This window comes from Onychostoma macrolepis, chromosome 21 (assembly GCF_012432095.1).
Source record: "Onychostoma macrolepis isolate SWU-2019 chromosome 21, ASM1243209v1, whole genome shotgun sequence".
Taxonomy (NCBI): Eukaryota; Metazoa; Chordata; class Actinopteri; order Cypriniformes; family Cyprinidae; genus Onychostoma; species Onychostoma macrolepis.
In genome coordinates this window covers 13,280,951-13,308,254 of record NC_081175.1, presented here as the reverse complement: position 1 = coordinate 13,308,254, position 27,304 = coordinate 13,280,951, and the positions used below count along the sequence as shown (strand labels likewise).

The 27,304-nt window shown below is 37.2% G+C and overlaps 1 protein-coding gene across 1 annotated transcript in view; it reads left to right on the top strand.

The window, feature by feature from the left end:
• pcxa (pyruvate carboxylase a) overlaps positions 1–27,304 on the top strand; it is a 117,170-nt gene that overhangs the window by 36,969 nt on the left and 52,897 nt on the right. Inside the window, exon 9 of the mRNA XM_058757338.1 lies at positions 2,407–2,569. Coding sequence (XP_058613321.1) covers positions 2,407–2,569 — 163 coding nt within the window. The remainder of the gene's footprint in view (positions 1–2,406; positions 2,570–27,304) is intronic.

Below are 27,304 nucleotides of genomic sequence, written 5' to 3'. Positions count from 1 at the left end.
ACTTTTATGAGCTGTTTTATTTTTTTTATTATTTTGAATGAAAATTGCAAATTCCCTAGTTATCGTCTTAAATTCTCTTCTTATTCTTTTAATGGAATATTGCAATATTGTAGGAATATTGTTTATTATAAATGATTTATACTTGCACATCCTACTTGCACATAAAAATCGTTAATGTCCCCTCCGCATTGCTACAAAATCTCTGCTTTAATCCATGTTTCACTTGGATATGTCACAATAGTGAAAGAAAATCATTTCACAGTTTCTTTTTCCGTGTTTTTGTCTCTTTCCAATTTGATCATTCACTGAATCCGCTTAAGTGTTAAAATTAACATCTGATTTGATTAAGTGTGTGTGTCTTTAAAAGAAAGATTTCCTCCTGACAGAACAAAGAGATTTATTTTACAAAAACTTATTTTTTTAAGGTTTCAAAGTTGTATATTTTTGTCTAAAACATCAGATAAGCCCCATTCTGTATTCTCAATTCATTCTTCTTTTAAATTCAGTGCTAGTTTTCTCAGTTTGTAATAAATATTTGATATGACAGTTGGTTTATTTATATATCAGATTGTGTTGACATACTGTGTGATGGGTAAATAAGGAAAAATACGTTTTGTGAGTAAATGGAGGTTGCATGAAAACATAAGCAAATACCTCTGAATCCAAAAATAAATACATCGAAGTACATATAAGCTTTAGTTTTTGCACTTTTCACCCCAGTTTTTAACCTGATACTCATAAATCAGTTTTAATTTTTTATCGGTGGGTTTCTGAAAGATTACCTAACATTAATGCTAACATAGCCTTACTAAGAACCACTTTTAAAGCTTTTGAATGCAGTATTAACGTCACAATCATTTTAGCTCATCCACACTGACTTGCCCTGTCAGTTCAGTAACTGCAGTGTCTTGATCAGGGTCCATAAAAAAAGCAGAATTGTTCTACCTAGTTTGGATTCAACTTGCAATCTTATTGTTTGCTGCTCAAATCTATCATCTGATAAATGTCATTTTAACAATTCCAGATCTGCTGGAGTATTTACACGATGGAAATTATAGGGATAATCCATTAAGCTGATTTTGATGTTTCATTTGGTAATTATTTCAGCTTGCAGCTGTAATGACCAGAGTTCATGTGAGAGATGTTATCATTAGTGTCATAAAGACATATGCGTGCAATATTCAGAGCCTGTTTGTACCATTGTTAAAAAATTAATGAGGCCTAGCCAGATAATGTTGAGAGCTGTGCAAACATATTGCCTTTGCCATCACCATGCGTGTATGTGCATATAAATGTATTGCCGCAGTGTTATCAAAAGCATGCTGTGCGGTATGTATGTTGGCCTTCGAGAAATCCTACATTTTCTAAATACCTCCATGCTGGAGATAAAAAAGGCAGACACTTTGTAGCATAAATTATTGATGCACAGCATGAAGGCAAATACTATCTCGCTCTTCTTTTACTGGTTAAAAATATTTTCGGACCCACTGGTGTTTTCAGGTTTTGTCTTGCGCACACACACACTTTGTAATTTGATTATTCGTTCATTGTTGAATTGTGTGAAATGGTGAAACAAGCATTAGCAATGTGGAACAAATACCTTGTAGCGTTTTCTCGTACATGGCGACATTGATTCCCAACGAAAGCTGCAGACATGCATCTTTTCCCCCATTAGAGTCAACCCGGTTCACTCCTCTTTGCGCATGTAAGAATAAAATTGACCTGATATATGAGGATGAGGAACTGTGGGACATGAGGAATGAGTTTGGTGAATCTAGGGTGAGTAAATATATCAGTGTGATTTATATGGCTCTTAATAAATCCAACTTTACACTGGGGAAAGCACTTATCCAATAAGATGGCAGGTTCAGCAAAATGTAGCCAATCAGCCCTGGAAAAGCCTGGTTCATTCAATTGAGCTGAGGGAGTGATTAAATTGTGAAGCTATTGAGGCCGGTCAGGCGCTAGCTGTTAGCCTTGAATCTAGCAGGCATTTCCTGTTTGTATGCTGCTGAGTGACTCGCTCGTTTCCTTCTGCAATCCCCTCATCCCACTCCTTGTCAAACGAGTGCAGCGTTATGAAGCGGATTGCTAGTTGTCAAGCCTGTCTAATAGAAGTTATTGGAGCAAGCAGGCATCTCGCGCATTCTCGCCTCACTGGTGTGAATGCTGCCTCGGCGCGTTGCACCTGCTGGAATGTCAAGCGGTTGAAAATGGTTCGCGTGAATCTGTTGTGATTCCAGATCGCTGAACAGGTCTGGCCTGATAACATGCACTCGTCTCGAGTGATAAAGTGTCGGGGTTGGATGTGATCTTTGTGGCTGTGGGGCCCGTGGCAGGATGTGTTTTTGTTGTTTATCAAATGCAATATAACCACGTCTCTGTTTCTCTCTCCCTCTCATCCAGTGTGGATCTGGTACACGCTCAGCTGAGAGTGTGTGAAGGTCGCAGCCTGCCCGAGCTGGGCTTGAAACAGGACAAGATACGGATCAATGGATATGCCATCCAGTGTCGTGTGACCACGGAGGACCCGGCACGTGGCTTCCAGCCTGACACGGGAAGACTGGAGGTAGTTTAACATCCTACATTCAACAGCTGGGCCATCACACATATTCACTCAGCCATGTTTCCAGAGAGAAATTTCATTTTCATTTATTTGATTTTTCTTTTCTGGCTGTTATTTGAAAAAGACTGCAGTGGACGTCAGCAGTCTGTGGAATTGTGCATCTGAATGTATATATTTTCAGATTTTATTATAGCTGAAATAATTCAATTCAGTATTCAATACATATGGTATAGACCTTCATCGCAAACTATTCCAACAACAAAAATATGATGAATTGTATTGATACAGAGCAGGTTTTTTTTTTTAAACATAAATTAAACTGTCTCTCACAAGGGAACAAACACATATTAACACTGACATTATATTTAATATTGTTTTTAACAAGTCTAAATGCAGATTTATTTTTCTTTACTGTTAAACCTACTGCTATCAATAGAATCAAATAGTTGCAATTAACCTTGTGATTTCTAATCAAATTTCTGATCAGTCCTTCATTCAGAAACCAGATTTCCTATTGAATCAAATTTGGTGAACGTCATGGTGAAATCACTACGTTAAACATATTTCATTATTATCTTAAGTGCGCGCACTAACGTTTTACACTCTAAAAATACATTTTGTAAAATTTTTTTTCTAATATATAATATATATGATTTATATATTATCTAATATATGATAATATATAAATTACTTTTCATGGTTTTATTATTATGTGCAGGCTATTATATTTATTTATTTTTATTATTATTTATTATTAGTAATTTTATTATTACTATATTAATATTATAATTGTAGCAATTAAAAAAAAAGACCACTCAGAATATCAATTTCTTTTAAATTATTTATTTATTTATTCTTTTTGTGTGTGTGTGTGTGTGTGTGTGTGTGTGTGTGAGAGAGTATCTGTTCAGGCCATTTTCTAAGTCCTTGGGCCATGTCCCAAATGACATACAAAACACTATATGGTCTTATTTCATGATTCAGGAGGGTGCTCATGGGTGCTCCCTTTTGGGGCTGCTGTGCACCCCTGATGAGTTATTTTGGCTGACTGGTAAATTGTAAACCTCAGACCACTAAGGCTGATAGGCTCTTCTTCCAAATATTGGACGCGTCCTAAAGCTTTGGTGTAAATCGATCACTGACCTCCACAAACATGTCCCACACCCAGTCTGTAGCTGTGTTCTTCTGAAGTGTGTACCTGCATGTGGTGATATCGCGGAGGTGTGAAATTGTCTGAGATGTTGCAGACGGAAGCTTTTACCTTTGAGGCCTTATGGAAATGATTTGTTTGTGGATGAATAATTGAACAAATATTGATATCCGCTTTCTGTGCCCAGTCACTGTTGAGTTGCAAGCCTTACATCTGTCCAAATATCTCACAGATGCAACTCGTGCTGTCTGTCTGTGCGGTTATCTGGTTTTGAGCCACAAGGTTAACCGGGGTCTCTGAGGGTCTCTGATCGAGATCTTGCAGGCTAGATGTGTATATATACATAGAGATACCCCAAGGAGTCGACTAGCCCACAAACTACACGCTGTAATCATCCAGTTATACCCACACTTCGCCTGCTCATTGGCTAGACAACCCCGTACGGTCCAGATGCATCAACAGATGTGCCGTGCCTGGGCGAAATCTTTGTATCAAAAGAGAGCTGGATCTCTCTGATAAGGATGTTCCTACATTACCTTGAGAAAACTGTTTGACGCTCAGCTTCAAAGACTGACGTGGACGTCCTGTGATGTTGGAAGAATGTTTCCACTTAAGAGGGATGAGGATCCATGCAGATGGAGAGATGAAGGGAGAGGGGTGGGAGATGCAGTAAACTTGGGCGAAGTTTAAATGTTATTGTGGAGGGATTCCTTCAGCATGACGGCCTGTGTTCTCTGCATTTGCCAGAGCTAAAACCTAGAGACAGTGAACGAGAATTCACCTAACGGAGTGTGAGAGAGAATATGAGATGGTTATAAGAGGGGAAAAAAAGAATTTGAGTGAGCATCCCTTATCCAGAAGATGAGAGCTTCAGCATCAGATTGAATGTAGTGGGGAATTATGGGTATGTATTGACCAATAATTAGGCTGAGAGTCTAGACAGTTGAGTGAGAAAGATAATAAACCAGTGTTCAAAATTAACACTCACCATGCAAGAATGAAAATGGGCTTTGACGATTAAATAACACCAATACAATCCAGTTAGTCTGTAACTTTATTAAGACCTGCAAATAATACAGTATAATCACATTGTATGAATGATGGACTTACCCTTTACTTCAGCTTAAAACAGAAACCTCTATTGCAACTTCTTGCAAATGTTGCAATGACTTATGACTTTACTCTAGTGGAAATGTATCAGAAGTTTATATAGAAGGCCTATTTTTATTTATTTTTTTCTGTGAAATAGCCTATTTTTTCCATTAAAGCACTAAAACATCAAAATCTAGATAAATCATGTTTTTTTTTGATGGCTAACGTTTGAGAAAGGTGGCTTAATTTATATCGCCATCTTCCAAAAAAAGCAAAATTCATATTTTGATACCTCGATCATATTTCTTAGTGTTTCATTGAGAAATGGTGCGGTTACACTTTATTTCGATAGTCCACTAGACATTCTACTAACTATAAGTAACTTTGTAATTACGTTCAACTAATTCTCATTAATTTGCAACTGCATGTCTACTAACTCTCAGTAGGGTAGGTTTAGGGTTAGTAGAATAAGTTGACACATACTGCAAAGTTTCTCGTACTCAGTATGTTGTATGTTGTGGACCCATCAAAATAAAGTGTTAGAAGTTAAGCAGACAGTCTACTAATACTCTAATGACTGCTAGTTGATATGTAGTCGCAAAGTTACTTACTGTTAGTAGAATGTCTAAAGTGGAATATCAAAATAAAGTGTTACCAGTGGTGCTGATAAGTAAGTATGACTATATGTATTAGTATGATTTGTGTGCGTTTTCTGCAACACACAATGATCTGTGTTGTTTGTCAAAGGAAAAATGGCTAAAACATCATCTTTTTAATAAAATATTGCAAAATACTGTATCTTACACCCACCACTGGCTGTAGGTTTGAATGATATTGAATATCTTTAATATATTCACAATAATTTTGCTAATGATCTGAAACTTACAAATCTTTAAATGCTGGGAAATTTTGAAACGGTCTCCTAATAAACACATCATTAGTCATTGCATTTCATTGCATTGCAAGTATTCCTTGACTTGCGAGTATGAGACATTTTCATGTAAAAGTTAATTAAAAGTCTATAACATAATTTGGTTAAAATTTCTCAATGGTAGTGTAAAAAACACCTTTTTAAACCTGTCAAAATCAGCCTTGTTTTTAGCAAGCCATTATAGTCCATGTTGCTTTAAATGCTAATGAGCTCTGCTGACCCCGCCCCTCTCTTCCGTGGGGTGACGAGCAGTACGGTTTACTTTAGCCAGGAAACTGGCTAACTAGCACGTTATTAGGAAAGGCGATTTGCAAAGATTCATAAAAAACCCTTATACTCACTTCTTCTGTAGATGAAGCTGATCACAAATGATTCGTGCGAACATAGACACATTTAGGCAGATCGGGATCGGCGCATTCCCTTCAAAACGAAAGTAACGTTAATCCTCTGTGTCTTCAGCGGCTCAGATGTCGGGAGTAAATGTATAAATCTGCTAGATTCATTATTACATCCAACAACTAAACACCTCAATTGCTTAATCTGAGACATCTTGTCTTCCCCTGAACTGGAGTCGAAACAATGGCGGTCGGACTGTTTACAACTCACTCAGGGAGGGTCTAAGGTAAGACGGCCTTGTCAATCAACTATAGTGGGAGCGGCCTGTACAGAACTACGTCATTCTGACAGGAGTCTCAGAACAACCTGATTTGAAAGAGGGGATTTTAAAATAGGGATTTGAAAAAAACCCCAATGGGTGGATTTTTATCATTATAGGATGGATGTAGTGTTGTCACGGTACCAAAATATCAGTATTCGGTACCGATACCAGTGAAAATCCACGGTTCTCAGTACCAATTTCGGTACTTTAATAATAGTCAAACAAAAATAAAATGTACAAAAATCAATGCTATTCTTTATACTTATTTAAATTGTATTTCAGGTTTTTCCGCAAGTATTGAAAGTATGAAAAACAGTAAACAGTAAAGTTTCACCCAAATTTAATTTGTCTTTTAATTAATGAAATTTAAACACATTTTATTTTTTTGGTAAATAAGGGGAATTACTATTAAAATAAAAATATGGAAGAAATATTGTGATTTTTATTTCTTTAAAAATAAATATTTTTTTTCAACAGTAGTAATAGTATCACATACATTCTACTAAATAATAGTAATATATTTCTGGCACAATGTCTTGAAGATAAACTTTTATTTTGACGGGTTGCCGTGAATACCTTTACATTTTTGTGTGTAGCTATATGATATGACGTAAAATGCTCGTGAAGTGACTCTCAGACCAGTTCTGGAGATGTTGTTTATGTATTTATGTCCTCACTGAGACGGCAGATGCTGAAATCACCGCGAGCGTCACACGCGCTTCAGTGTGTGTGTGTGTGTAGTAAAATAAATAAATAAATAAATACGCACGCGCGTATTTGCCATTCACTCATTCACACAGAGACTCGCAGAACATGCAGGATTCATATCTGAATCGACTTTTGCGGCTTAATATTTACAGATACTAGTCCATGTCGCGATTTGATTTAAGTGTTATGACCTACTTTTGATTAATTAATCCAAACTTTGACAAATTCTGAGACATTCCGTGCTAAACTGTAAATTCCGTTTTTATAACTGGATTCCGAGATTCCGTCCGCGTTTTCTGCATCGCGGAAATCATAGGGCCGTATGCGTCAAGAACCGGGTCAACCGGGTACTTGGTACCACCGGTACTTAAAAAAACCTGGTACCGTGACGTTTTCATTTTTTTAGTACCGACTTGGTACTGTACCGGGTCTTTTGACAACACTAGATGGATGGTGTAGACTTCCAACACACATTTATGTTCAAACTGCTTGAAAAGTGAATTTTGCATCTGATGACCCCTTTAAAGAAATTAATACATTTATTTATCAAGAATGCAATAGGCTACATTGAGCAAAATTGAAAACAAATTATTATAAATATAATAAATACCTATTGAATGTTGTTAAAACTCTTTAAACTGTAAAGTTAGGGTTTCCACAAAAATATTAAGCAGCACAACTGTTTTCAACATTGATGATAATAAGAAATGTTTATCGAGCATCAAATCAGAATGTTAGAATGATTTTTGAAGAATCATGTGACATTGAAGACTGGAGTAATGGTTGATGAAAATTCCGCTTTGCCATCACAGGAATAAATTGCATTTTAAAATGTATTAAAATAGACAACAGATATTTTAAATGGTGATGATATTTTCACAATATTATTGCTTTCACTGTATTTTTCATCAAATAATTTATTTCAAAACATTCGAAAATCTTACCAACCTCAAACTTTTGAATGGTATTGTATAAATGTATATATTTTGTATATATTTTTTAACTATGTCAGCCAGGTCTAATTGGCACACGTGGTGAAAAAGTAAAATTTGTACTCTGGGTTGAATGTTTCTTGTGGCCTTGGATAGAAACTCGTGAAAAAAAGGCGAGATGGAGAATGGCAGTGCTGTGAAGGTATAATCAGCCTCGCGTTAGATCTTCTCCCATTTCAGTATGTCAACACAAGCTCTCCTGTGTTTGTGTGCAGTGGCGACTGATGTGAAAATAAGGCCGCAGGTAAAGAGAAAAGCGTTGCTCTCTCGATTCCTCTGTCTGCTTGGAAGTTTCTCCTCACTTTCTGACGTGTCTGATGTCGTGCTTCAGAGGGAAAAGAGGACGGGCGGTGTGCAGGTCGGCCGAGCTCTTGTTTTGCAGGGAAAATGAGTGCATAATGGGTAAAGTGAAGTGCCGGGATGAGAGCGTGCAGGGAACAGGCACTGAGAGCTCTTCTGCGCTTTTGTTTCTGAGGGATAAAAAAAAAAATATGGCTGTTGTCTGAAGGGTGCTCTCTGTAATCAAATGAGAGTGAAGGAGAGGAGAAGGTAGAAGCATTTAGCATAACATGGTGCATCAGAGGAAATATGTTCTGTATATGGGCAATTAAAGTCTCATCTTCCCTCTAATTCCTCAGATATAAGGCTCGGATGATTTATATGTGTAGTTTCAGATGTAAACTGTTATAGGGTCTGGGCTTGGAACGCAGACTTTATTGAAGCGTTGCTATGAAAAGATTACGAGCTGCTTTGGTGGTGGTACTCGTTCTATCCTCATGTTGCATGTGTGTGCGAGCAAGTGTTGGTTCATTAACACGTCGGCTCTTGCTGGCGCGCTGAGAGAACATAATGCTGATGAGGAAGATCGAGTGATTTGCATTATCATCATAATAAACATAATTATGTTGTTGAATGTGCTGATGGTAAATACTGCTGTGGTGGAAATGGGAGTCCGTAATTCACGAGGCGAAGAACAGCGTCGCTCCTCCATTTGCTTTCTCGTTTGATAAATGGAATTTCAATGTGCAGAGGAAGTTGGTGATTTGTGCTGCTTTTGTTTCTGCACCTTGGCTTTTAGCTTTTTCCCTTGGGTGGATTCTCACTAGTCATTTAGGTGATTGTGATTGGCACTTTCCATGAATAGGTATGAATTAGGACCTGAATGTAATATAAAATTGAATAATGTAAGTTTAATTTATGTCCTAATATATTTAAATTATATTACTTATTTTTATAAGCTTTTTTATTTTATGAGGGTTTGGGGTTTCTCAACCCTGCTCTCACATAAAGCTGATGTTGTTGTTTCCTAGCAATAGACATTAACATTAAACATCAAAACAAATTGGAAAAAAATAAAGAAAATAAAGAAAAAATGCTCAAAATAGGTAACAGGGTTGCAAATTTAGCCTAAATTAAGCTGTCAAGCTTGGTTTCTCATAAATTAAAGAAAAATATTTAATCATTTTTTCTGTTATGAACAAAAGTAACATTTGGATAGTTGAGGCTTACAAATGCAAGCAGAATGAAATTTTTTGTATAAATGTATAATATACAATGATTATTTATCTGTTATGCTGTCAAGCAGTGTTACATGTTTTTGTAATGGGTGACTGGATCATGCAGTAACTGCAGTAGCTAGCATGCAGTAAATGGACAACTAAATATTTTGTTCTGTTGTTTTGTTTTGAATGTTTTTATTACAGCTTTTAAACAGTTTTAAAAAACAAATTAATAAATTGAATTAATTTAATAGCGATTCAATAGTTTATGACACTGGTGTATGATTTTTAATTGATGAATAAAGTAGTGAAGGGGTGTATTCATGACCTGACAGATTTTGATCTGTCCCAGATCAGAAGTCAAGATCTCTCATATGGGGCAAGCCAAAATCTCCATTATAGAAACTCTTAGGGATCTACTTTTGAAATGACAAACTCAATGAGATCTACCAACAAAAAGCAAATTAAAAGCCAAAAACATGTATCTTTATATTGAATTAGTCTAATGATTAAATGAAATTAATGTTCAATTATAATATTGTTCAATTTTAACATTACATTGAAAATACCCACAGAACGATAGATTACGACAGCCAGGGCGTGATCGAGGAGAGTCCACGAGCCGGGACTTGAACTTGGGACACGTTGCCAGATTTATCGGTGGCGACAGCTGTCACTCCTTTTAATTGTTTATTGCGATCTCACAAAGTTTCGTTATAATCAATGAATCTCTCTATACCATACAATCAATCTATTATTTACATTGTGTATGCAACTGTATATTATAATTAGAGCATTTGCGAGCTTGTATACCTTTGAACAAAATCTCCAGTGTTTTAAGCGTTGAGTGGATACTGTCTAACATAAACATCTCTGATTGGCCATTGCATTCCAGAAATCAACAGATACTGTATGTCTGTGATTGGTTGCATTGCGCAACGCTGTGAAATCACCTTTTACGCTCTGCAGAGCGGAAACACAAATAGGCGCTGGATAGTTTGCAAGATCTGTTTTGCAAATATGCTTTTATTACAGCTTCACCTGAGGGTGCTCTTGCTTTCTTTTGATGGTACCTAGCACCACCTTAGAACCGGGCCTGCATTTACCTAATAAAAGATGTGCGATCTACCAGCATTGCCTTTGCGATTGACTAGTAGATCGCGATCGACCTGTTGGGCACCCCTTTCTTAGAGCGTACAGACACGTGATGTGCTTAAAACTAGCTACTATTTTAGCTATTTTAGGATACTTTAAAGTTAGATACTAGTTCATGTAGCATATCTAATAGTGCTTGCAGTATTTGTGCCTCTAATGCTTTAATAAGTGTGCCCTATTCTTGGAAAGTGCCTGTTACTGTCTGTTAATGTAAACAAATGCTTTGGTTTTGTATTTCCTCTCTTAATGGCTGCAGATTGACCATAGGTTAATATGCTACTGTCTCGTGCATGTTGAGCGAGGCCTCTTGCCAAGTTAAAATATTGCTCGCTTACGAAAGTCCACCAGGAGCCCTCCGGTCATTGTTCATAGAGCTTCCAATTAAAGAAAACAAATGGAGGATGAAATGCCATGCTAAAAAATTTCTGGGAAAGATTCATGCCTCCTAGGTAGGTGTAAAGCATATGTTGATTTGTGTGACATCGCCTCGCTGGCTCCGTGGGCATCTCTGGAGCAGATCTCCATGACCACAAGCCTTTCATCTTTCATCCTGCCTGCCAATAATACACACAGAGCACCCTGAGAAAGAGCCATCTCGCGTCTTCCTTTATTAGAGAGGGAATGAGAAAATATTGTTTTCTCCTCCAGATGGCTGGTGCGAGACTTGTCTCCTCTTGTTTACGTGACATGCTCCTCTTTTGTAGATTGTAACTGATGACAGTGCATTTCCTCACCGCCCTTCACCCGAGGTATGAATCCGAGACGAAACTGATTCTAGCGTTCCCTCGCCGGAGTCTGCTGCCGTTTTATTCACAGATGCAAACTCCCTCTGCCGCCACGCAATTTGAAACAATGCAGCTCCGTCAAGAGTCACACTGCCAAGCTGTCATTTCCAGACACGTGCGCACGGGAAACGCCTGGGGACTGGGTGTTACTGCGGAGGTTGCATTGGTATTCTGGAAACGGCAGCGGCTTTGCAGGCCATTTACAAACATTATTGGGGAGGTAGCAAAACTCCCTCAAGGAACATCAGCGCATGGATTGGAGTGTAGGCATGTTTGAAGATATGCTCTTTGTCACTATCTGATGTTCGAGAAATATGCTACATGCATTCAGTGTGCCACAGGCTATTTGTTCTTGGAGAAGTTCAATATGGATGACTAGTCCGATTCATCTCTTGTTAAACACTGTGTTAATAAACCATTTGCAGTTCACTAACGGGGTAGTTTCCAGAAATGAAAATTCTGTCATTATTTACTCGCCCCCAAGTCATTCCAAACCTGTATGACTTTCATTCTTCTGTTATTTTGAAAAACATTGGAGTACAAAAGTTGGACCCCATTGACATTCATTGTATGACCAGAAAAATCCAATACATTTTTCAAAATATCTTCTTTTTGTTTTTCTGTTTCACGGAAGAATTAAAGTCATACAGGTTTAGTATGATACAAGGGTGAGGAAATGATTGACAGGACAATCATTTTGGTTATTGGTCTGACCTGTCCTGCAATGCATCATTTTAGCTACAGGCTCTTTGCAATATTATTCAGTTCAGTGCAGTACTGATGAACAGTGATTTATATAGGACCTCAGAGGAACACTTAAAGCTCATAAGACTGGAAATGGATCCAACAGGAGTTTTTAAGCCTCAGGCATCCAGCTAAAGACCGACTGATTGTTCAGCAACACTACTGGCGCAGTGCTCAATGGCCTAAAATCCTCAATACCAACACCCAAATCTCATCCCAACCGAAGAACTGAGACGATGTAATGAGGTGGAGCTGTGTTTGCTGCCTCAGGGTCTGTATGTCTCACAATTATTAAAGAATTTCTTGCTGTTCAAGGACAGAATTTATGTTTTATCCGAATATAAAGCTGACTTTCTGTTATCTGAAACAGGCGATGAGTCAGCACCATCAAAATGACCCAAAATTCCAGAATAAATCGAAAACTGTGGTTTAAAAACTAGCTGAGGTCATAATTTTGTCATGGGTTTATCTGGAGGAGGCCAAAGACGACAATACATTCCAAAATTGTATTTATGTAAACTGAATGCTCTTTTTAATCTCCACAAATGTTTTTAGAAGCCATAAAGGCTTTCTATTTTCCTGAACAAAGGCTCTTTTTAAAATATTTCACTATGCACACTTATTGTAGATAAAGGTGTTTGTCTGAAACTTACCTAAATCACACCTTTTGCAGATTATTTGCTTTAAACTTTAAACTACCATCTACGAACCCCTGCTTTTTGTTTATTTAAAAAAAAAAAACAACAACTATATATTAAGTCTGAAATTGAACCTGGATTTGCTTTCATGCGCTATATATATATATATATATATATATATATATATATATATATATATATATATATATATATATATATATATATATATATATATATATTAATATAAGCTAAATACTAGCTAATTTTTAAACAAGTGAAAAAGTTTGGAAGTATTATTGTAATTTGTTCAGTATAAATTTAAAAGCTATATGAATGTTTATCTAAAACCTTTTATTCATTATTTGGACTCCATAAAACCACGGTGTTGGAGCCATTTATTTAGAAATCCAGATAATGCCAAAAAGGTTTGCAGATCTTTTCCTCCCCTAATGAGCTCCTTGTTCGATAAGAATGACTATCTACCCAGTGTAAACTGAGCAGCAGAATCCCTTTGAGACAAATCGATTCGACTGAGCCGCCCTTAAGTGAAGAAGAGATTTTGCCACATCCTCCCAAATGTGTTTACTAATTCATCTGATCCAGCAGAACCTGAGAGTTTCCGAATGGCCTTTAGACATGTGCACGGCCGTGGGAGACATATGTCTTGATGTAAAATCCTGGCCATTGAGAGCAACTCCACGAGCAGTTTGCTGCAAGTAAGGAGCTGCTTTTTTCCTTGAGGGGTTTTCTTCTTTTGCTCTTGTCAGCAGTTAATGGCTCACGGGGCACTAAAACCCTTCCAGCTTCATGATAACACCACCAAGTATAACAACTAAATCTAACACAAAACGAAATTCAATACCTCAGGCAGGTATACGGCGCACCGATGTGGTCTCGTGTGCGCATATGTGTGCACAAACACTCGCACAGATATGTCTACAAGAAAAGGTTTTTGAGGGATCACGTTTGCTGATGCCTGGTTAGCCCGAAGCTCTTTTCTGGATACGGACGCCTGCAAGATTTCTTAATTATACTAGTTTGACCTCCAACGTGCTGTCTGCACCCTTGAGTTGCCTCAAACAATCACTCCTCAGTACTTTCTCTCTTTTATGTGGAGCAGTTTATCACGTCCATACCAATAAGAACCAGCTGACTTCCCTTACAGATAAAAATGGCTTATAAAATGGCATTGAGATTTCTTGCTGCAGGTTTTATCATATTTGGATGTAGTTTGGTCCAAATGTATTTCAAGTCGAACTTAAAAATGCATGTGTTTGGTGAGTTAAGGTAATGTGCAGAGATTTAGAATAAAAGCTAAAATGTGTATTCGATTGTGATTGTGAATATTATTCCCCTCACCCCTAGTATAAACATCTGAATGTCATGAATATTTCTCCAAATGACAGTCAACATGAAACATGTTACTTCCAAAATGTGTCACATTTCAAAGTGAAAGGCAAAACTTGATTATATCCATTGGGAGTTGATTGGATTGGGAAAAGAGGCTGTTACGTACCAGATTTTTCATTTTGATTACAATTTCAAAGAGGCAAAGTATTACAAATAAGTTTTTCTTACTAACGTTGTTAATAAAGTGAACCAGTGAATCATGAAAAACAAGACCAGGATTGTATAAATACTTAGATTTCATGTTGAGTTTCTTGTTGGTTTCATTGTTCTTTTTAAGATGGGGATTAAAAATGCTTAGGAAACTCTGGCTTTTAACTTGTAAAATATTAAACTGTTTGCCTGTTGTGCATGTTGGCTGCAATATTCATGGCTCAGCTAAATAAGATGAAAGTGTCTCAATGCCTCCGGGCCCCGCTCCTCTCCGTTCATGCTGTGACGTAATGCTGGTTTGAGAACAACAGGTGTTGCTGGGATTCGGGGAGATGCGTGGTGTACATGCTGTGCTCCATCTTCCGATACCGCTGGAACGCTGTTGACCTGTGTTTATCTCAGTAGGGCTAACTGATGAGGATATTTTAAGCACTAAATTGACATCTAAAGGCTACGTTATTTCTAGATATCATTTTCTTAGCTGGTTTTCTTGCTCTTAGGAGGTGAATAAGAAACACTTTATCTTCTTAGTGCTTTTCAATTTGAATTGAGGTAACGGAATGCAGAAGTGCAGTTTGTAAACTAAATAGAAATCAAGAAAAAAATTATTTACAAATGTTGAATGTTGCCTTATTAAAGCCTATTTTAATGTTTTTGTCATTTGAAAATGTGTACATGGACAGAGGGAATGATAAACGATAAATAGAAGTAGGAGTATATGTGTAATTAATAAATAAATAAATAAATGTGTATATATATATATATTAGGTATCACAATATAGTTATTTTTGCTTTAAGTAAGGTCTTTATGATATCGATTGATTTGAAATGTTTGATGTCATAGAAATCTTATAATTGTTGTCACCAGTGCCAATATCACCAAAAAAAAATATATATATATTAGCCTAAATAAAAAAACAAAACAAGCTCACTGAATACAAGTAAACAGTAAGCGATTAAGAATAAGAAACTAATTGCAAGGAACAGGTCAAAAAAACTACAGTACAACAAATAAATAAGAAATGCTACATATATTGTATGCATATTCTTAACTGTGCAAATGAAATCTGTTTCTTAAAGTTACAAAAGTGAGAGAAAAAGTTAGTCAAGAGCAGTGAGAGATTTTTGTTGTTTGGTTAACATGAATGGCAGACAGCAGGAATATTAGACTGCTGTCACTTTAAGAGCTGCCCGGATCCAATATTTAACTGTTGAAGGCCTATAAAGCGGCAAAAATAATTCCGCTCAATACGCCCGTGCTCTGAGCACTGACTTCACATGCACGCGCCTCTCTGAATGCATTCAGAAATATGTTCAGTGTTTCTCAGACAGCGCGCACATATAGCGAAATTAGTTCTCTTTTGCTGCTGATTGCATATAAGTGGCTTAAAGGGTTACTCCACCCCAAAATGAAAATTTTGTCATTAATCACTTACCCCCATGTTGTTCCAAACCCGTAAAAACTTCGTTCATCTTCGGAACACAATTTAAGATATTTTGGATGAAAATATTCGTCTCCTCCGGGTCACTGTAGCGCCATTTTGGAAAATATCCGCTGGACGCAAACTGCGTATGCTCTTCTGTGTTAGCTGCACCACACAGATACGTTGTTTTCATTCAAATCAAAGCATAAATAAACTTAGAAAATGTATCTATGTGGTGCAGCTGACACAGAACAGCATACACAGTTTGCGTCCAGCGGATATTCTACAAAATGGCGCTACGGTGACGCAGAGGAGACGAATTGTTGAATAAAGTCGTAATTATTATTTTCTTTGCGTACAAAAAGTATTCTCGTCGCTTCATAACACTCAGATTGAACCACTGATGGCAGATGGACTATTTTGACGATGTCTTTCATACTTTTCTGGGTCTTGACAGTTTTATTTACTTGGCAGTCAATGGGACAGTCACAAGCCTCCCGGTTTTCATCCAAAATATCTTAAATTGTGTTCCGAAGACAAACAAAGCTTTTACGGGTTTGGAACGACATGGGGGGTAAGTGATTAATGACAAAATTTTCATTTTGGGGTGGAGTAACCCTTTAAAATCACTTGTTTTTAAACCGCATTGCTTAAAAACGTGTGCAAATTATTCATTTTCGTGACCACCTAGCACAGTAACATCACGTAAATGTGTTACCACGATAGAGAAGATACTCAGTCTACTGGTTGAAACATTTCTACCAGTAAATCGTGTCCACCGGTATATCGCCCACCCAATCGATTCGATTCGATAGATGGATAGATAGATAGATAGATAGATGGATCGATCAGAGGTCAGTGAAAAAACTGTGGTAGGTCTGATGAGGATGAGACTACAAAAGTGGTCAGTCCACTTTTTTTTTTTTTTTGCTTCACATTATTAATTTTGAGAAAAGTGCTGCCTTTTGATCATGCTGGAAATAATGAGGAGTGAATGTAATTCATTTGATATATGCGGAGACAAATTGGATGCATCCAGTGGAAGCCCACAGTTTGTGTGAAGCTCTAAAGCTTAAATCCCTCATTGTTACTCCATAAATTACCTTGTTCTTCCCCTTTTTTATACGCCTGCTCTTTCTATTGATCTTAAATTCAGTCTCTCACATTAATTTGGGATGTTTTGAGCATCATGTACGACAGGGAAATTTCCAGCCAAGGACAAGCAAGTTTTGTCCGTCTTCCTCTCTAAAGCTTCTTAAAATTCTCTGTACATCTTCATCTATTTCCCTGTTTATTCCAGAACATCTCAGCAGATTACCTTGGTTGGACTGCCTGTCATACAGCGGATATTTTGTGTCCTCGGGTAATGCGTTTGTGGAGACCTCCATTTCGGTGGTTCCAGTGTGCCATCACCTCGCTGAAACAGTATATTTCAGTCTGCCCCTGAAATGAAATTGAAAATTTCCCATTTACTGAATTGTTGAAATGAACATGACTACTACTTCGTCTCCCCTTCTTTCCTGCCAGGAGGCCCAATAGGCAGGGCTGGAATTTAACTATGATTGGCGTTTTATTCCTAATAAAATATGCTGCAAAATCACAGTCCATTTGTGGAAGTAATGAAATCCTTCTTTCTGGCACATACCAAGATTTTCTTTACTTATTTCGTCTTTTTCCCTGCAGCTCCTATCTCTGTTAACCCCACCCCTCCTCCTCCTCTTGTTGTTTTTCTGTTTTTTTTTTTCCTCCTTTCCCTTCTATTACTCATTTCTCCTACCTCTCCTTGTGTGTGTTTGTGTTTGTGCTTTCTAATTTTCAATTTTGGTTTGCGCTCCTCTTCTGTCTGTTTTTTCTTCTCACTGTTTTTTCAATCTGAAACATTTCTTGTTTTTTTCCCCCTTCACAATTCTCCTGTTTTTTTCTATCATCTGTTGTATTTTATTTTGTGAATAGTTCTCTACACATCACTGTTTCAGTATTTGCAATTTTACATCACCTTGACTGCTGGAATTACCTCTCTCTCTCATTCTCTGGTGCATTGTGATTCGGTTGGAGCGTTAAGGACTGTTTTTATGGGAGAAGCCGGTGGGTAATGTGCAGGTTTGTCACACGGAAGTCATACAAACTCACAATATATATATGAAGTTCAACCTCCTCCGGCTACCTTAATTCATGGGTTCACCCTTTTCTCCTCTTGTTGTGATTACTCTCCTGCTCTCTTTGTTTCTGAGTTAGCACACCATGTTTGTATCGTTTTTCTTTGCATTCATATTCAAAATCCCTTTCTTTCTCTCTTATTGTTTACTGGCTGTGTAGTCTTTATGGAACAGGCTAACAACCTGTCAACACCTTAGCAACTACTAACAACGCATTGGTAACTACACTCGCTAGCATTGTTCTGAAGAGTTTTGATTTTGGAGGTGAGGTCTTCTGATTTTGGCCAATAAGGAGCATAATAGCAAGCACCTTAGCAACGTGCCAACAGCCAGTCAGAACATCTTAGCAACTGAGTAGCAATACCTGAACAACCACAATATTGCAGTTTAGCCCTTATGGTGTGTGCACACCAAAAGCAAATTTTATAATTTGTGTGAGTAGATTACATACAAAGTCAATGCAAAGAGTCGAATAGATGCAAATTGAGTGACGTGATTGCAGCAGAAGATGCGATTGAGGCGTATATTGTGCTTTAGCGGCAATCACGTTGGCCAATTCGCAACTGGAGTGGAAAATTCACGATGCGTTGTCACGCAAGCCAATCACAGAATAGTTTATTTATACGTCTGGTTTGACATGTCCAGTTGTATCAAAAATTGGAGAAGAGCATTATGCAATGTTTTTATTCACACAAGTGACACAAAAAAAAAAAATCCTACGAGTAATCTACAGTAATAATGTGATGCGAATATTTTTTGTGAATACTTTTAAGACCCAATGAAATCGGTTTTATTTTTACCCAAAGTCCGTTTGTTTTTTTGTTTTGTTTTTTCCTCAATTCCGTTTTTTTACATTTAAATTTTTTGGATTACATTTTTTTTTCATTTAAATTTTTCTAGACTTTGTAATGGTTACATTACATTTTATGAATCAAAAAGCATGGCTAATTAATTGAAATCATGAAGTATTATTTAGATCATCTCTAAATAATAAATTTTTTATAAAAAAGTAATTATTATATAATATTATCAAAAATACAGTGTTTTATATTGACATTTTTCTGGTAAATATCCCTTGTAGTAGTAGCAGCAGCAGCAGCTCTGTTGACTTGGGTTAATAAGGTACACCCTAGCAACCACCCAGAACACCTTAGCAACATGTAACAGCCAGTCAGAACACCTTAGCAAATTGAGTAGCAACGCTCTGGTGCACACAATGGCATTATTGAGAACGGTGTTGACGAATTTTATACACAACTCATGTTTTCTTCAGAAATTTCTTAAAATCTCTCATTTTTGTGTCTCTGTCCCTCTTTTAGTGCAAGTCAGGGGGGCGTGCGAGACTCTGAGTGGAGGTGTGTTATCGTGCGTGTACTTGAGCGTGATGTTTCATGGCTCTTTCATATGTGTGTGTGCACGTGGCACTGCCGGTCCCATTTCCACAGGGTCCTTTGTCGCATCTTTATTTCATGACGTCTGTGAATGTGTAATTATGACGCTACTCAAAAGCTGGCAGCGCTCGCCTCGGAGGACATGTCCACGATGTGAACTGTGTGCCTTACGCCGGCACGGCGGTGGGATAATGGAGGCGAGTCAAGAAGGGATGGCGTCTTCCCCTGATGCTCTAATTGCTCGGCGGCAGTCACAGCTGGTTTGGGCTGCTGCCATGTCTCTGTGATTTGTTCGATCTGTGAGAGCTTGAGAGAATCAGGGGCCAGTTTTTTGTTGTAGATGGAGATGCCAAATGTTTGTTTGTGAGCGCGTGACTCAGTTAAGCCAAACAGGCATAAAAAAGACCGCTTGTAGCTTGTTTAAACAGTGCCAAACAAACACTGCAAAGCTCATCTTTATTAAGCAGAACATTTTCTGTTTTCTAATAATTCATTTAAACTCCCTGCAGATGTTCTTCATCCCCAGCTCAGTGTGGGTGATCCACAACCTCGCGTGCGATAGCAGAAATAACATTCATTTTTCACTTCATGACATCAAATACAACTAATCCCGTGTCTTAGGAGAAAAATGGAGCCCTCGTGATTGAAGCAGGGCAAACTTCTCCTGCACTGTGTGAGACTGCTTTAAGCCAAACGCTCTTTAGTCGTGCCTTGGAGGCCCTGGAGGTCATGACCTCTTCAATGCTCTGTGCTTCCTTCCTCCAGAGAGCCCAGGAGCGCTTACAGATGAGGCCGACAAGACTGTGTGATGTATTTTTCAGCACAGCGAAGCTCGCACACGCTCCTTTTGGACTTGTCAAAGTGCTGGCGTGTTTCTTCTTGGCCCCCATTTGTGGAAAAACGGCTAGCGAGACCGACAGGACAGGGGTTAAGGGGGTGTTAAGACACAATTTTGTATCATTCTGATGTGGGTTCACTGTGTTGAAATTGGCTGCGAAGTCGTGATGGAAAATGGCAAGCTGGGTACTCAAATGTTTCTAAGGGGTAGAACTGAGAAGTCTGGTAACACTTTACTTAAAGCCTATATGTATAATGCATTATAAAAGTAGTTTTAATGCATTAATTATGACTTATAATGCATTGTATGATCTCTTAAATAATTGTAACCACGTTTAATATATTATAAAAACACATCAATTCATTGTTACACTATGCTTTTAAATTTGGTTATAGTTATTTATGACAAGATATAATGTATTGCAACAATCCATATTGTGAATAATTATAATGCATTATATACCCTTTATAATGCATTATACACAAAGGCTTCAAGTAAAGTTTTACCAGAAGTCTAATAAAAGAGTTTTAGTAGATCAGTTTGTTTGGATTATATACTGTATGTTGGTTGGTGCAAAGACAAATTAATATTTAGTTTGGTCATATATGTCTTTCACCTTTTATGTTGTTTGGTGTATTGGTGACCCTTTCAGCTACTGCTAAATGATTTATCAGTGTCACATTTCAGATGTAATGATTACGTTTTGCAGTGTATTGGTAGATATAGGATAGTTAATTAGTGCATGTCTCCTATTAATATTTCATACTGTACATTATAACTTGCCAAAATTCACTTGTTGCATTAAAAAATATATTATTATTATTATTTTTTTTATTATTATTTATTTAGGCAATATTGTACAGAATCTATTAGTTTTTAGCCATAAAATCAAAATAACTTATCTTATTGGTATGAGCCACATTTGTAATACAGATGCATCCCTAAAATTTTTCCCCTAAAATGAAAACTTTTTTTTTTTTTTTCTTACTTTCTGGTTCTGTCTGAACCCATTGTTACGGTTTTCAAACAATTTAATGACTAGTTAATGATAAATATGGTAGTAGTCTTTGTTGTGGTGTTGCCGCTTCATGTAAATATTGATGTTTCGTTTTTTTTCCTGCCAGACGGTTCTACCACAATTAGTGTTTGCCTTGCGGTGGGATGCTGTGCAGACCCCAGGACAGACATGTACAGGTTAAGCACGGCAGAACAGAGATGCTAACATAGACTCAGGGTAAACAGATCTGAGGCTGTTGGGGAAACGGGGGAGGTGAAGTGACCTACTTAACAGAGAAGGGATGCTGTGTAAACACGAGGGAAAGAAGGGTGGGCAGGAAAAGACCAGATTGGCAGGTGGCCATTTTGAGTTCACCCAATTGCTGTAGCAACTTGAGGGTGGAAGTAACAATCACGGGTCACTGCGCAAACTGTGCCCGGTTTATTTATACGCATGTATGTATGTGTCCCAGGATGCACCTGCACTCCCAGATCACGACACTTCACACCTCTGATTGGTTCGATCTCCAGATGGAGTGAGATGCATGAGCCCAAGCGCACACACCTGCACGATGATGAGCAGGAGCCTGTGGCATTACTCACTGTAATGTGGAAATGTCACTGCACACTCGCACACAAAAGCGCATCTGCGGCTCACACACAGACTGCATTTACCCTGATAGATTTCTGTCTCACCAGGCAACCAGTGCCCTTTCCGTCAGGTCACGTCGAGTAGGCCTGTGTCTCACCTCTCTTTCTCTGCCGTCTGCCACTTTTTGTGTCATGCTTGACTTCTGCACTTGAATACTAAGCCAGGAGGGAAGATTTTTTTCTTTTCTTTTTTCTATTGGTGTTCTAAATACACTTTTTAAATTTGTGGTCAGAATTTTAGTCACCAAAGTTGCATTTAAAAAAAAATCAAAAACAGTAATTTTGTAAAATATTACTGTAATTTAGAATAACTTGTTTCTATTTTAATATATTTTAAAGTGTAATTTATTTCTGTGATGGCAAAGCTGAGTTTTCAGTAGCTATTGCTCCTTCAGTGTCATGTGATCCTTTAGAAATCATTCTAATATGCTGGTTTGGTGCTTAAGAAACATTTCCTAATGTCAGTGTTGAAAACTGCTTAATATTTTTGAGGATTGATTTAGGATTTGTTCATGAATTTGTAGTTCAAAGGAACAACATTTATTTGAAACAAATCCGTTATAACATTTATAAATGTTTTACTGTCTCTTGATCAATTTAGTGCATCCTTACTGAAAAAAAATCTTTCAAGTTTGATGGCGTTTCATAATTGTTCATGCAGTTCATTAATTCCAAAAACATTCTTTGTTTTTTGTGTCAGGAAAAAACAGCTCAGATTAAATAAGTAGTATCTTAAGTAGTTATACAGGATATATATTGGTCATTAAAGGGGTAGTTCACTCAATGTCGTTCCAAACCCAAATGACCTTCGTTCATTTTCGGAACACAAATTATGATATTTTTGGATGAAATCCGAGTGCTTCCTGACCCTCCATAGACAGCAACGCAACTGGCATTTTATTGACTATTTTAACGATGTCCTTACTACCTTTCTGGGCCTTGAATGTGTCAGTTGCATTGCTGTTTATGGAAGGTCAGAAAGCTCTCGGACTTCATCAAAAATATCTTAATTTGTGTTCCGAAGATGAGCGACGGTATTAATGGTTTAGAATAGAATTTTCATTTTTGGGTGAACTATCCCTTTATCCCTAATTAAATAGCTTTAATTAGCTACGTTTTGTTAGTAGCTTGTTGTGTTGCAAAGTACTTTTTTTAATTTAACTAATTTAATATGAGTAGTTTAGCAAGCTAAAGTTTCAAAGTAGCTTCTCCAACACTCTGTAACTCTGTTTTATGGGATTAAGTTTGCTTTAAATTCCAGTCGCTACTCTTTCTAAAAATGATTTGTGTCCTAGCAGGTACCATTTTCTAGCTCACTGTGCTGTACTACCCTCTACCAGCCGCCCGTCATGTTTCTGCTGTTATCTGTCTGCATGAGTCTCCTTCCCGTGCTACAAACTAAAAATGATGTGTGACAAATAGCATTGAATACACTAAATAGAACTGTACTACCATTGTACAGTAGGCGCACTGTTAATCATGTCAGTTAAATAAAACACTGTTGTCTAGTGTATTATTGTAACGTTATAAACATTTGCCCACTGAAACTCTTTTGTTACATAATTGCTGTTTTTGTAATGTTAAAATGCTGTTTTACAAGTCAAAATACCGTAGAAATTAATATTCATCGACTAGATGGTATTACACGCACATATGATGCAGTGGGATGTTTTGTTCCCAGTCCATTTTTTGCCAGAAGGGAAATAAGTGCCGCTCTGAACTCCATATCATGCAACTTCTTTTAGATAAGAAGATCTTTCAAACTAAATCAGATCTTTTTTAAGAAGGAACGATTTTGATTAGGTTGACATGCTCAAAGCACGATCTTCCATGCGTCAAATTTCATATTCCCTCCGAGATAAAACAATCGGGTGAACGTTTCTCGCTCGTCTCTCCTGGGTTGCTGTGATGGTTTTCTGCCTGTTAGAGCATGCAGGGTTGCTAGGAGCTCAGAAACTGTGGGATCTCTTTCCCTCTGTTACCGTTTCTCTCTTGCCGTCTCTGAAACTCTACCCTTCACCTACTGAAAACTCTCTCTCTCTCTCTCTCTCTCTCCTGCTCTGTCTCCCTGTTGTTCTCTTTCATGCCTCAGAGTTTCAGGAAGTGACTAATAAAATTCCATGGCCATGTTCCAGCTACCCAAAAGTCCCCTGCAAAGACTTCACAGGGTATTTGACCACCTCAAGCAAGATTTCAAATTGTAGAAAGTGTATACGTTTATTCACTGCTAAAGATGTAGGGAGCATCTGTAGGGAACTATAATTGGCTCAATATTAGTGTAGTTATTAAATGTTTCACTGTATTATTTTTAGCAAGTTTTTTTATGCATGTTATTTAAAGCAGTATGAAAGTTTATTAAAGACTCATAAAATAAGTAGTATACTGATATAAGTAAGCAAATGAATAAAAATAAAATATAAAATAATAAAATATATTATAGTTTTTTTTTTTTTTTTTTTTTGGAAGGGTGTTACAGTAAAATTATCATGTGCCTTTAATGTTGTAAATGTCAAATTGAACATTATAGTCCAAATCGGCATATTGCCGTTAAGATGCATAACCATTAAAAATGAACCAAATTACATACGTTTTATATTAAAAATGGCAAAAATCATATAGCACTACAACTTTGGATATGAAAAATCATATGAACATTTTTTTTTTTTTTTCAATTTATTTTTGATATAAAAACAAAAGTAGTTGTTTTCTGTTTTAATATATTTTATTATATTAATATAATTTATTCCCGTGATGGCTAAGCTGAATTTTCAGCAGTCATTACTCCAAACTTCAGTGTCACATGATCCTTCAGAAATCATTTTAAAACGCTGATTTGGTGCTCAAGAAACATTTATTATTATTATCAATAGTAAAAACAGTTGTGTTGCTTAATATTTTTGTGGATTATTGATCCGTTCTGTTTTACTTTTTTGTGATTCTTTGATGAATAGAATGTTTAAAAGAACAGCATTTATTAGAAATATTGGTAACACTTTAGCGTAGAGACCAATTTTCACTAACTGGTTTCTTATTAGCATGCCTATTAATAGTATATCAGCTGTTTATTAGTACTTATTAGTAATAAGCATCAAATTAGGAGTTTATTGAGGCAAAAGTTGTAGTTAATGGTTTGTTAATAGTGAGATTTGGACCTTAAAATAAAGCGTGACTGAAATATTCTAAATGTTTTTACCTCACATTTGATCAATTCAATGCATCCTTGCTAAATAAATGTATTAATTTATTTCAAACAAAAAAATTGCATTGTATAGCTACATATATACACGTATCACACACATGAAAGTTTGGCTATTTCTGTTTATTTAAACAATCCCTAAGTGTTTCTGTTTTAATAACGTTCCAAATAAACACATTTTGTTCCGATTGTCTACACAAGCCCTGCTCAGTGTGAGTGCTGCGTAGGGACCCTGTGAATCAGAACGCAGCTCTGTTTTTATCTTCTCTCAGCATGGCAGTTAGAGGTTTGTAATTGTATTTAAAGCTCTCATTTGACTCAAGCCCCTGGTGGTGAAGAAGACAAGCATCAGTTTCAGCATCCATTTCAGCCCTGCTCCCAATTACAACCGGCATAAAACAAACAGAATGAAAGATGAGGAGAACAAGAGAAGGAATAAGACTGACCCATGCAGAGCTTTGGCTTGCCTTCCTTCCTTTTCAGATCTCTTTGTGAGACGCACTTCCTCCAGAAGTCTTGCTGTGACCCAGATCAGTGGCGCTTCAACAGAAATCCTGTCCTAAAGCATCTATCTGATGATGAAAAGCCAAGTATACAGCTTTGGATCGCTGTTATGGCTGCCCTGTCTCTTTTTTTCTAAGCAAAGCTGAGCCGGATGGATCAGCGTGGAGCTTGTCGGATAATGATATGATGGTATTTTCTTGTGTTTCTGCAAATTTTTTTGGACTGTAATTGAAATGAACGCTAATTTCTGAAAAGTCAGCATGAATTCCAGTTTGTTTTGGGATTTCTCCCCCCCCCCCCCATTTCATTTCTGTAGTCGCAAAACTTTTTTTCTTTTGAATTACTGAGTGAATTTAAGAAAGCAAGCAGTATTCATTTTGGTGTCACGTTGACTTTTCAATAATAAAAACAGTTATTTGCCTTCGTTCACTTATAACAGGCATTTAGGCTGTAAATGACAGAGAAATTCTGTCGTATCTCTGTGACGGTCGTCTCGCCGGGTGGCAGAAGCCATTAACAGCGTCAAATCAAATTTCCACTCAATTTGAGTGATATCAAATTAGGCTTTTGAATTGGCATGGCGATGCTTGTATAATCTCCGGTGGATTTACTGTTCATTAGCATGTCTTATGTCGTAAGTGCAGGGATTTCAGAATCGATGTTGAGCAATCGTGCCATTACCAAAACAGCGACCGTAATGAAGCCAAGACTTCGGCTGCTTATTCTGTTTCTGTTTGTTTCGCACTTCTCATTAAATTCCTCTGTAACACCCCACCCTCACAATACCTCTGCCGGTGCCTGTATCTCTGCTGTGCACATAAATTTTTCTGTGCTGATGATTGTAATGTGGATGCCAGAGGCTGAGATGGAGCACAATTGCACCAGTAAATGACTGCTGCCAGTTGGCTGCAGTGTGAGTGTTTTTGTGTGCATGTTTGTGTGTCAGTGTGTTGTTGTTTTTTTTCTCCTCAATTTGTTCTTATTGCCTGCACACTCCCCTGAGGTACTTGTGTTGACGGTTGCTCTATTTTTGCAGGATGAATGTTTGTACAGTTCAAGGGGCAGCTCTCTACGAAATGTTAGATTTTAAAATTGTTGCTTTTTTTTATTTTTAACCTCCCGCTTAGGTAAGCGGTTGAGGGGCACCTCCTGTACCTCACCCTGAAGAGCTGTTTTGTTAAATCGCTCAATTGCACCTTTAAACACAGCATTCACGTGCAAAGCATTTCAACAGCCGATTTTACCTGTTCACCTTTAAGTAACTACGCCCATCAATGCCACTCATGCAAAATCCCCTGTCCCTTCTTTGTTTATTTACAGAACAATTTGTGTTTTTTGAGAACAGTTTAGAACTCTGAGTGCCACTGTTCACACTTCACCATATTTAAATGCATTCCACGGAATTAGCGTAAAAAATACTTCTTAGGATGTTCACTAACATGAACCAAGCAGCTGTAAGCTTGAGGCGATGTATTAGCAACAGTCAAATGAAAATAAAATAGTACCCAATTTTATTTTATTTTCAAAATTAGACATTGGTTAGAAAATAGTATCCGATTTTATTATTTTTATTAAATTAGAAGACCAGCTGGCTGATTTATTAAGTGCATAACACTTTAAATTCAATGCAAAAAAAATAAGTAATAATATTTTGTAATTAATTAATAAAT